This window comes from Lipotes vexillifer, unplaced genomic scaffold (assembly GCF_000442215.2).
Source record: "Lipotes vexillifer unplaced genomic scaffold, Lipotes_vexillifer_v1.1 scaffold818, whole genome shotgun sequence".
Classification (NCBI taxonomy): domain Eukaryota; kingdom Metazoa; phylum Chordata; class Mammalia; order Artiodactyla; family Lipotidae; genus Lipotes; species Lipotes vexillifer.
The window spans coordinates 837,643-849,455 of NW_006771890.1; the positions used below are offsets into that span (position 1 = coordinate 837,643).

Genomic DNA, 11,813 nt, shown 5'->3' on the forward strand with positions numbered 1-11,813 from the left:
GGGGGAGGCGGAGCCCGGAGGTGTGGCCCCGGCCGCCGGGATAAGAGCGCGGCCGAAGGCTGGCAGGGACCACGAGCGGTGGCGGGCGGTGGCCCCGCGATGTCGCTAGTAGTGCTGAGCCTGGCCGCGCTGTGCTGCGGTGCCATGCCTCCGGAGCCAGTAAGCCCACGTCCGCGCCCCCCTCCCGCTTTCCCGTCCCTCGAGCCCGGACCCAAATTCGTCCCACCCGTCAGCTCATGCTTCAAGGCGTTCGCGGAGGGCCGTCTGAAGGGGACGCGTGTGCATGCTCTGGGGCACCGGGCGTCGGGCTACTTGAGTCAGGAGCAAGGGAATCAGACAAACCTGGGTTCGCATGCCACCATGTGCTCTTGATTTAGCCATTTATGCTCACGGAGGCTCTTGTCCTCATCTGTGTAAGGGTCATACCTAACTTACCAGGATCTAGTGAAGGACAGCGATAGGGCCTGCAAGGCAGCAGCAAAGAGCCAGGCACATAGTAGGTGTTCACTATTGTTATTGCCTGGGGTCTTGAGGTCTGTCCTCTTTGGGGGCACAAAAGCTGCTTCTCCATTCCACTACTTTTTTGCCCTGTTAATTTCGCTGTACTGGGGCCCTTGTCCTCAGAGCTAAGCTCCTGAACTCTACTGCAGGTTTCTTTTCGTCCCCTGTGCCTTGAAGGACTGAGGGAATCTTCTGGGTCACTAAAGAAAAGCTTATTTGCGAAATAGCATTTGAAGCTATATTGCTGCCTTTTTAGCATAGCACATAGCATAAAAGCATGGTGTTTACGTGGTGATGAAAAGACAAACCCCATTCCCTGCCCTATGTCTTCAGCTACTCTCTTTGTCCTCTGTCTCAGTTTGGAGCCCATCCCCTCACTCCCTGGCCTTTTCCACTAGAGGAAGAATTCATTGCCTTTGCAGTAGCTGCTGTTAGGCCAACAGCTTGAACTCTGTAAAGTTTAGAGCCGTTGCTTTGCTTCTTCCTAAAATTTGTCTCACCAGCCCTTTGACAAGAACGTAGCTCCCAGTATGGTAGCTCATTTGTTTAAAAAGCTGCCTGATGATATCCCTTGGAGTTCAGCTTTAAAAAGACAAAGATGAGCAACTGAGAATTTCACCCAACTCAGATTACTCAAACTATCAAAAGTCTTGCCTTCTGTCATACAAGGTGTTTAGAAACGTTGAGGCCGTGAAGGATCCGATTCCAGAGCTGGTGGACTTAACCACGCTGTGTCGTGTCACTGGAACGCGCAGCTGCCTTTTAGGTCCAGTATTTTATTACAAAACCAAAGTACTAATTATTTTTTCTTATAAAAAGACGTGAGCAGTTAAGTCCAAAGGATTTAATACTGGCCTTTCTTAGACACTGATAATATTATTATTTCTTTAAGTTTTTATTATTTTTTTAATAAAGTTCATATATTTTATTGATTTTATTTTTGGCTGCATTGGGTCTTCGTTGCTAGTGCGGGCTTTTCTCTGGTTGCAGAGACCGGGGGCTACTCTTCATTGCAGAGCATGGGCTTCAGTAGTTGTGGCACACGGGCGCAGTAGTTGTGGCTCGCGGGCTCTAGAGCGCAGGCTCAGTAGTTGTGGCACGCAGGCTTAGTTGCTCCGCAGCATGTGGGATCTTCCTGGACCAGGGCTCGAACCCCTGTCCCCTGCATTGGCAGGCAGATTCTTAACCACTGCACCACCAAGGAAGCCCTAAAAGTTCTTTTTAAAAGATAACATGACGAAATCATAGTTACGTTATAATTTTGTAAATATCTCAGGTGAGTCCTTTTATATTAGAAGAATTTTTTTAAAGCACCTGGGAAAGACACAATGGACTGCACTCTTCTGCTTATCTTCTTGGCACAGCCAGTCCTTAACCTGGGAAAACTCAATAAATATTCTAGACTGTCCTGAAAGCCTGCAGCTAAACATTAGAGTGTGAAGGGAACTTCATGGTGGTCCAGAGTTAACCCCTGCTTGTAGCAGAGACGGCTGAGGTGCAGAGAGGGGTAAAATACCCACCTCTGGTCTTTAAGGGAGGTGATGGCCAGGCTTGAGGGTCAAGTGTACTAGTGGTTAATCTATGGCCCATCATAGCCTACCATGGGGCCATGTAGTCTCCCTCAAACTGTGAAGTGGAAGCAGCTCAGCATTCATCCCTTGTATATGCATGTAAGGAAAAAGATGGTGTTTTGCCTAATTGGCAAATGAAAGCTTGTGGTTTGATGGTATTCAACATGGCACTCGGTTTCTTTTCATCCCCTGCACCTTGAAGGACTGAGGGAATCTTCTAGGTCAAAGTAAGCACTTGGAGACACTTGGCTAATTGTCACTAATCCAGGTCCTTTGTTGGGGGTGTGGATGTTGTGCTCACAAACAGGCTGCTGAGAGCTACAACCTGGAGCCTGAAGCAGAATGCCTGGGTTCAAATCCCATTTGGGGCCATTTCTGTGCTGTGTGCCTTTGGGCAAGTCAGCATCCCTGGGCCTCAGTTTCCCCATCAGCAAAGTGAGGGAAGCTGAACTTAAATTACATCCTGGCTCTAGAATTTTACACTTCTCTGATTCTGTGAGTTATACTGGCAAACCGTGTGGGGTCCATTTCCTTAGCAGACGTTGACTAGACGTTGACTAGAGACGTGAGTTTCAGCAGTAGGTTAAGGAATGAAATTATAAATGAGAAGAACTTGGGAATTCAGGGCTTCCCGCTTTGCCTGCAGTGGACGTTTTCCTACATTGGCTTTCCTGTAGAGCTGAACACAGTCTATTTCATTGGAGCCCGTAACATCCCCAAGGCAAATATGAATGAGGACGGCCCCTCCCTGGCTGTGAACTTCACCTCACCAGGTACATTTCCTCACTCTTCTCTTACTATCTTGCTGGGACACCTGTTTTGGTATGTGGTTTGGTACAGAGAAGCCAGGTACCCTGGACAAGCCGTTTGACCTTGCTGAGTCTCGGCTTCCTCGTGTGTAATATGGACATGACAGTAACCGCACCTCACTCACAAGGAGAGGATTAAGTCAGGTGAAATGGAGGGGAAAGCCCATTCCTGTGTGTCAGGCACTGATTGAGCACTTGACACGCATCATCTCACTTAAGCTGTCAACAACCCCAAGGTTGGGGCAGCCCCGTTTTACAGATGAAGAAACTGAGAACTTAAGTAACTTGCCCTGGTTACACATGCAGAAATGAAGCTGACAGTCAAACTCTGGTTCTTCTGGACTGATGCACTTTAGCCATTCTTTGTTGTTGATGCAAAACGCTTGTTCCAGCCTCAGTTGCCTGGCAGGCTGTGTAGTCTGACAGCGTGCGGCTGGTCTCTGAGGATGTACAGACTCCAGTAGGTTTCTCCCCTGAGCTGCGGTGAAGAGGCAGGTGGCACTGAGTGCTGGGTTCTTTCCCTTGCTCTGTGACACACCATCAGCTCTCTGGCGTCACACCTTCAGTATCACACACGGGGCTGGGGTGAGGATGAGACGGGATCATGGGTGAGGAGCGTCCAGCATGGTGCCCGGCCCCAGCAGCTCCCACATCACCCCCACTCAGCTGGGTCACCTGTTCTGTATCCCATGCCTGTCCCTGTCCCAGGTGTAGCATCGAAGCCAAATGGGGCAATTTCCAATCTGTCACTGTTCCTTGGTCGTGGTCAAGTGTATTCCTGGCATCACATCATTTACTACACAGTAGTGCCCAGCTTTCTTGATGAGACTAAATCTCACTTTTTAAATTATATTTTGGAATAATTTTAGATTTATAGAAAAGTTGCAAATCTAGTACAAAGAGTTCCCATATACTTCTCACCCAGGTTCCCTTATCGTTAACATCCTACATTACCGTGCTCTATTTGTCAAAACTGCGAGTCCAACACTGGTACATTTCTATGAACTAAACTCCAGACTTTATTGGATTTCACCTGATTTTCCATTAATGTCCTCTTTCTGTCCCAGTGGCATTTAGTCCCCCGTGTCTCCGTCTCATCTGATCTGTGACAGTTTCTTAGTCTTTCCCTGTGTTTCACGACCATGACAGTCTTGAGGAGTGATGGCCATACATCCTGCAAACCCAATCTGGGTTTGTCTGGTGTTTGTCTCATGATTAGACTAGGGATATAGGTGTGTTTGGTGAGAATTCCACAGAGGTGAAGCACTCTTCTCATGACACTCTATCAGGGGTGGGTGACACGCACAGGACGTCACAGGTGGTGCTCACCTTTGTCACTGGTTAAGTGGTCTGCCAGGCTTCTCTGTGTAATCTAGTATTTTTCCCTTTCCCAAATTTTAGTTTTTGGAAACAAATCACTAAGTCTACCCCATCCTGGGGTGGGAGGTATAGGGTGGGATTAAGCTTCACCTCCTGGAAGGGGCAGTATCTACACATATTACCAAACCTCATTTTTGAATAATGGCTGGTTTCTAAGTCTTCTCTTGGGGATCACAGATAGTTTTGATAAAGGCTGTATTTAAATTAGACTCTGGTTATCACTTCATGAATAGATAACCTTCTGTTTAACAGTATAATGTTAGCATCTCATTTAAATCTGCTATCTGACCTCATATCTGAAATGTCTGGCAATTCATTACAGGTGTGGTAAGCATATGTGTATGCACACTTGTTGGCAAGGGATACCTTGTTGGCAAGAGATACCTTCTTCTAAAATGTAAAAACTTTCATTCAAATTTCCAGGCTGCCTGGACCACATAATGAAATGCAAAAAAAAGTGCATCGAGGCAGGTAAGTAAATACAGCATTTGCTTTTGTTATTAGAAGAAATTCATACCGTGAGTCAGCGCAGCTCAAGCTTTTTAAGATGAAGGAACCTGAGGCCTAGAGTGGGGCTGTTATGTATCCAAATTGCTCAGACTGTGAAGGCTGATCCCGGCCAGCGCCGTGCCCACTGAACCCAAGGATGGACAGACTCTTAGTAGGTTTATATGGTGAGCAAGTCACAGAAAAAAACCACCCTGCTCCCTTGGTTAAAGTAACATTTTAGCCCAAACCAAAGGCCCTTCCTGCCTGGATGGGAATCTGTAAGTCCTCCACCTGCTCAGACACCAGTACCACTGAACTGTGGTCAAGGGGACCCTGCATACTTTCTGCTTGGACATGCAAACATTCAAGGTGGGAGCGTTAGCTAAAGTAGTGACCTAGAAGCAGGCTGTCAACCTGAGACCTCACGGGGGTCCACATCCTACAGGCCAGACTGTTAGAACCTGCCCCCACCTTTTGCATTTTAAAATAAGCCCATTCAGGATAATCAGTCCCAACTGGCCAACTTCCAAGGGGTTTACAAGGATTTCTGTGCGTTTCTGGGTAATAGTCTTAGGGTGCTAATGAGGCTAGTGGTTTTGGGGGGGATCAGTCCCTGCCTCTTAGGCACCCCCACCCCACAGGCATCCCTATGAACCCCAGCAGACTGAGTGCACGTGTCTCCTCGCTGGAAGGCAGACTTGGGAGCATTGTGCCTCCTCTCTCGCCCCCCACCAGGAGAGATCTGGAGTGTTGGAGGTCACTGGGATGTGAGGGGGTCTGAGGGCCTCGAATCAGTCCTAGAACCCAATTCCTAAAGATAGTTCTGAGATGGGACTTGAAATGGCCTCCTGGGTGGGGAAAATAATACACGGTATTCTATATCATGTTCCTGGAAATTAACTGAGTGCTGATTTGCAAGCCACATGAATGAAACCACCAGCTTTTTGTCACAGAGTAGACCTGTCCGGGTATCTTCTAAGCCATGAGATACTTCCTTATTTCCTGACATCCAGTAAAGCTGGGGGAGAGTAGTCTGATGGATGGAGTTCCTGGAACCCAGTGTTCTAGTTCTAGCTGAATTCCCTCGCTCTATAAACTTAGACATGCCTCCTAACCTGTGGCTCCTGCCCCGCATCCTGGAAAGGAGGAAACCCTGACCCCAGCCCTTCACTCAAAATGGATGTTGAGAATAGAATGTAGTAGTAGAACCCAGCCTGTGCCTCTCACCACCCTCAGCCCAGGGAAGCTGTTTTCAGCAAAGCAGTGACGTGGGGTCACTAAACTTTCTTGAGCAGCAGGTTACTTTGAGATGATAAAAGGCACACTGTGTAGTTGAATAAGTATCTCTTGGACATGTGCCTCAGAATGTACATCTGTTTTTGTCAAGCCCTTATGGGGACTTAAATGAGGGCTGAGTTTGCAACTCCAGCCCTGTGATTCTCTCTCAATTTACAGGAAGTCTGTGGGATCCAAACATCACTGCTTGTAAGACGAATGAGACCACGGTAGAAGTGAACTTTACAACCAGTCCCCTTGGAAACAGATATGTGGCTCTCATACAAAATACCACTGTAACTGGGACTTCTTATGTGTTGGAGGTACTTTTTTCCCCTTCATTTCCTCAACACCACCCCCGTCCTCAACCTCCAGCTCTCCTTCTCTTGTTGAAGAATGCAGATTTCCTGGACAGCCTCTCTTTTGAGAGAGCACGGGCAGAACTGTCTGCTGTACAAATATGCTGGGCTATTTTGATTAATTCAGACAAAGAAAAACAAGTCCCTGGGAGCATCCCTGGAAACATCCCTGTGACTCTAAAACCAACCAAAGGTAGAGGTCTCAGAAGTATGGAGTGAATCCTGACTCACGCATAGTCTAATGAGTTCAAAGTCAGTTTGGGAAGAGCCGTGTCTTCACTGGCAGTCTTTGATCTAATCATTCGTATGGCTCCTAATACCTTTTTTTTTTTTTTTAATGTATTTATTTTTGGCTGCATTGGGGTCTTCGTTGCTGCCTGCGGGCTTTCTCTAGTTGTGGCGAGCGCGGCTACTCTTCGTTGTGGTGTGCGGGCTTCTCATTGCAGTGGCTTCTCTTGTTGCAGAGCACGGGCTCTAGGCACGAGGGCTTCAGTAGTTGTGGCTCGCGGGCTCTAGAGCACAGGCTCGGTAGTTGTGGCACATGGGCTTAGTTGCTCCACAGCATGTGGGATCTTCCCGTACCAGGGCTCAAACCTATGTCCCCTGCATTGGCAGGTGGATTCTTAACCACTGTGCCACCAGGGAAGTCCCTGCCTCCTAATTCTTGATTTTTGTCTCACTCACCTGCACCAGAAGGAACTAACTCGAACTTCCGTGGTGGTTCAAGGGACTGGGGAAAGTGAAGGTGCTGTGGTCCAGGTAAAGCTGAACGAGATGCTCTGGGGAAGGGAGGAGAGGGGAAGAGCACTGAAGACCCACTGCACTGCAACTCGTTGCCTCTGAGGAGTCTTTCTAGTTGGAGCAGATGAGTTCTCTCCCCAGCTCGCTTCTGCCAGCAGTCTCGCCATTATGTGACGTTGATGGGGAATCCTGGCTTCCATCTTCACAGCTGTGAGGTCAGGAAGCTGACCTTATTGTCACGGTCCCTTCTGCTTTTGTGAGTGGCTGTTGACTTTCCAAGGTGCTTTTATTCCTATTTTCTGTCACAGAAACACAGAGGAACTCTGAGCCATTTTATTATCCCAAGCCTCCATTTTCACTGCAAAATGAAGTAACAAAGGACTTGAAATCAGCAGGCTTGGGTTCCCAATCAGCATATGAACTTTGAAGGGCAACTCTGTCCCCTCAGGGACTGAGTTTACTGCGCTGGAGAACAGGAAGTTGGGCTAGCAGGTGCTCTCACAGCTCTTTCCACTCTGAGTGTATGCTCTGAGGCCATGGAGGGTCCCGGTAGGACACAGCTACACCCAAGACATAAGGGCCTTTTTGTTCTTCATTCCCGGGACATACAGACAGAGCTCAGACACGCCCGGCAGAGCAGATACCCATCACCATGTTAGGACTGCACCCCTATTTCAGGAAACCAGACTCTACTAGTCCCAAGGGACTTACATGTCTTAAAGCGCTGGCTTAGGTCAAGAGAGGAGTCCCACTGCTCTATTTTTTGGAGGACATATTTGTATATGTATTAGGATGTGACCTAACCCTTTTAGATAAGGAAATTAACATCTTAGCAACATGTGCAAAATTTAGGTTCACAGCTCAGGAGTCTTAGAAGGTGTTTGGTCTTGAGTCACTAGTCTGGATTTTAGGGCTTTGTGACAGAAGTATAACCAAGGAAAAAAAATGTCCTACTACAATGCTGGAGAGCGGTTGAAGCCAGAAAAAAAGGGAAGAGAAGTTCTGGTGAAAGTAGAAATAAGGCTGAGCCCCCATTTCTCCTTAGCCGCCTCCGTATTTCCGTACCTGTGCTTCATTTATGAGATCAAGATCCGTGACCAAGCAGGATATAGACAAGAAGGGAAACAAAATCAACGGTGCAAAATTGATATTCAGAGTGCCGCAAGGATCTGCTGAAAAACGTCAGGGCTGTAAAGGGACTGAGTATATGAGGGAACATGCATTTCACTGCTTTTTGACTTTCTTATCCATCTCAGTGGCCCAGGCCCGGCTGTTACTGTAATTCATTGTGGCCACACAGACATTTGGATAACAAATTAGGAATAGTGGCACCAAGAGACACACGTCATTGGTGCCTGAGAGCAGCTGGTTCTGGAGACTGTCTCTCTGGATTTAGTGATGTTAGTACCTTTACTGCAGGTTGACAAATAAAATGCTTCCAGAACTAGCCCAGGGGTGGGGTCAAAAGTTAAAAGGGCAAAGAGGGAAGAGATATGGGAACATATGTATATGTATAACTGATTCACTCTGTTATAAAGCAGAAACTAACACACAATTGTAAAGCAATTATACCCCAATAAAGATGTTAAAAAAAGAATTAATTAATTAATTTAAAAAAAAAGTTAAAAGGGGACTTCCCTAGTGACTCAGTGGTTAAGAATCCGCCTGCCAGTGCATGAGACACGGGTTTGAGCCCTGGTCCGGGAAGATCCCACATGCTGTGGAGCAACTAAGCCCATGTGCCACAGCTACTGAGCCTGCGCTCTACAGCCTTCAAGCCACAACTACTGAGCCCACATGCCTAGAGCCTGTGCTCCGCAACAAGAGAAGCCACCTCAATAAGAAGCCCACGCACCACAACGAAGAGTAGCCCCACTCGCTGCAACTAGAGAAAGCCCACGTGCAGCAACGAAGACTCAATGCAGCCAAAAATAAATTAATTAATTAATTTTTAAAAAAGTTAAAAGGTGCTGGTCTTAGAAACCCACCTCCTAACAATCCTGACTGCTGTGTAGGTGCAGTGCCTATGGATTCCTGAGCACTTTCACACGCTGGAGCTTAACTGATCCTCAACATTCCCGTAACCAGGTGGCATGACCCCCCCACACCTGTCAGTCTGACAAAACAGCCTTCAAAAATGCCATCTAGGGCTTCCCTGGTGGCGCAGTAGTTGAGAGTCCGCCTGCCGATGCAGGGGACGCGGGTTCGTGCCCCGGTCTGGGAGGATCCCACGTGCCGCGGAGCAGCTGGGCCCGTGAGCCATGGCCACTGGGCCTGCGCGTCCGGAGCCTGTGCTCCGTGGTGGGAGAGGCCACAGGAGTGAGAAAGAAGCCCGTGTACCGCAAAAAAAAAAAAAAAAAAAAAAAAAAAAAAAGCCATCTATCCATATTATGTATTAAGTAATTGCACCCAGAATAACATTAATTCAGCAAAAATTAAAAAAAACAAATGTAAACTCTGGTTACCACAGTGAAAATGTGGAGTAAGAGGCCAAAATGATTTTAGAGGACTGTTCCTAACCTCCTGGGCCCCCTCTCCCTTTTGCGAATCTAATGAAACACCTGGACACTCTATGGAAAAACACACTGATCGGCAGACCCCCTGGAGATCTACTGACCCTTGGCTTTAAAGGGGCCAAAACTTCCACAAAGCACTAAGTAAACGTTTTAGTTTCCAAATAAGAGATCAATTTGGTTCTGTTCTGCTAAAGGTGAATAAGCTTTGTTTTCTCCAGGCAGAAGTGTGCTGGGTGGATAGCTGCCTCTCCTCCTCTCAGCTCTGCTGCTGGCCACGTGCGTGCTGGCGGTTGGGATCTATCTGACCTGGAGGCACGGTAAGGGTTATAATTCAGTTCTTTAAAGAAACGCAGATGAGGAAATAACACTGATTTTTTTTTTTAAAGGAGATTCCTCCAAATGCAATCACATTTTGGCATTATACAAGAGTCAGACATTTATTTAATGCCTCAGAGCTCTCCTAAAGACTAATGACTGGACCACACCTGCTAAGGTAAAACAGGGATTGGGACTCCAGATCTGCTATCACCTGTTTTCTTTTTACCATCGAGGCATCTACAACGAGTGTAATGGGCCAAAGATAGCTGACAAAAAATTACATTCTACCTGTGACAGGTACTCTATGCTAGTTCCTACTTTTGAAAAGTAATTCTTCCAAAGCATAAGAACAACACTCATTTGGATTCATATACTCTAAAGATCTTGCCAACTCTAAAACACTGAAGCCTTGAATAAGGTCAGAATATTATATAGATACGCAGCTAGAGGGAGGCCCACTGAAAACCTCTGCTTCTCCTCCCCTCCACACATAGACAGGGAAATATAAACGGAGTCTTTGAGTTGTTTGTGATGTTGTATACAGAACAAGATTAATCCCATTTTCTTTCTTAGGTAAGCAAGCCACGTCAAACTTTGACCTTAAGAATACTTATATTAATGGCTATTGTTTGACTTGTATTCGTTACAGTAGTTTCATACCTAGTTTCCATTCTTTAACATGTATAGGACAGAATTCCAGTTGAGTTCCAGCTGAAATGGGGGTACCACTTAACCTTACGGAACTGTAAAGAAACTCTACCACCTGTACGTAGAAGATGGAACAACTACTGAGTTGACCCAACTTGAAACGTGATGTGCAGGGCAGAGAGGTCAGCTGTCCTTGTTCACATATGGCACTAAACATACTAGATTTACAACCACCCACCTGAAACAGAGTACCTTAAACCTGAACAGTTTCTATGAATTTATTTGAAAAGCTACGGGCTTAATCAAGAAGACTAATTCAGTGACAGGGACTTAGAAAATACATCTTTTAAGCACCTTTAAGGTTTAAGCACTGGTGTGTTTCAGGTGATGTGTACAAAAGGAACATCAGGGATATTTTCCTCTCTGGCAGTAGTAACATCCCTGGTGCTCAGCTGATGTGCCCTAGCAAGGGATCATTTATGAGCGATAGTTTAGACTGGAGTAAAAGCCTGTTATTTGCTGTCCACAGATGACAAATGCTTTTCTCCCCCACAGGAAGGATGAAGAAGACTTCCTTCGCTACTACCACACTGCTGCCCCCCACTAAGGTCCTTGTGGTTTACCCACCACACAGTCTGCTACTTCAGTGAATTTATTCAAAACCACTGCAGAAGTGAAGTCATCCTTGAAAAATGGCAGGAAAAGAAAATAGCCGAGATGGGTCCCGTGCAGTGGCTTACCACTCAGAAGAAAGCCACGGATAAGGTCATTTTCCTTCTTTCCAATGGTAACACCATGTGTGATGGTACCTGTGGCACAACGGGGGGAAGCCCCTGTGAGAACTCCCAAGACCTGTTCCCCATTGCCTTTAACATCTTCTGCAGTGATCTGAGAAGCCAGACTCATCTGCACAAATACGTGTTGGTCTATTTCAGAGAGGATACCAAAGACAACGACACTGGGCTCAGTGCCTGCCCCACATACCGCCTCATGAAGGATGCTACGGCTTTCTGCACAGAGCTTCTCCATGCCAAACAACGTGTGTCGACGGGGAGAAGGGTGCATGCCTGCCACTACAGCTGCTCCTCCCCAGCCACGAAGCAGGAGACCTTAAAGCCTTCCTACTGCTCCAATTACAGGAGGAAAGCATCCGTGATGATTCTGAAGTTTACCGTACGGGCTACTTGTAGGGAGGATTACAGGTGA

The 11,813-nt window shown here is 46.9% G+C and overlaps 1 protein-coding gene across 1 annotated transcript; it reads left to right on the top strand.

The window, feature by feature from the left end:
• Window positions 1-99: 99 nt before the first annotated feature.
• IL17RB (interleukin 17 receptor B) lies at window positions 100-11,813 on the top strand. The gene is given in 9 exon segments (XM_007472108.1): window positions 100-159; window positions 2,719-2,845; window positions 4,685-4,732; window positions 6,206-6,348; window positions 7,078-7,143; window positions 8,171-8,315; window positions 9,860-9,958; window positions 11,163-11,229; window positions 11,231-11,813. Coding segments are annotated over 9 exon segments (1,338 nt in total).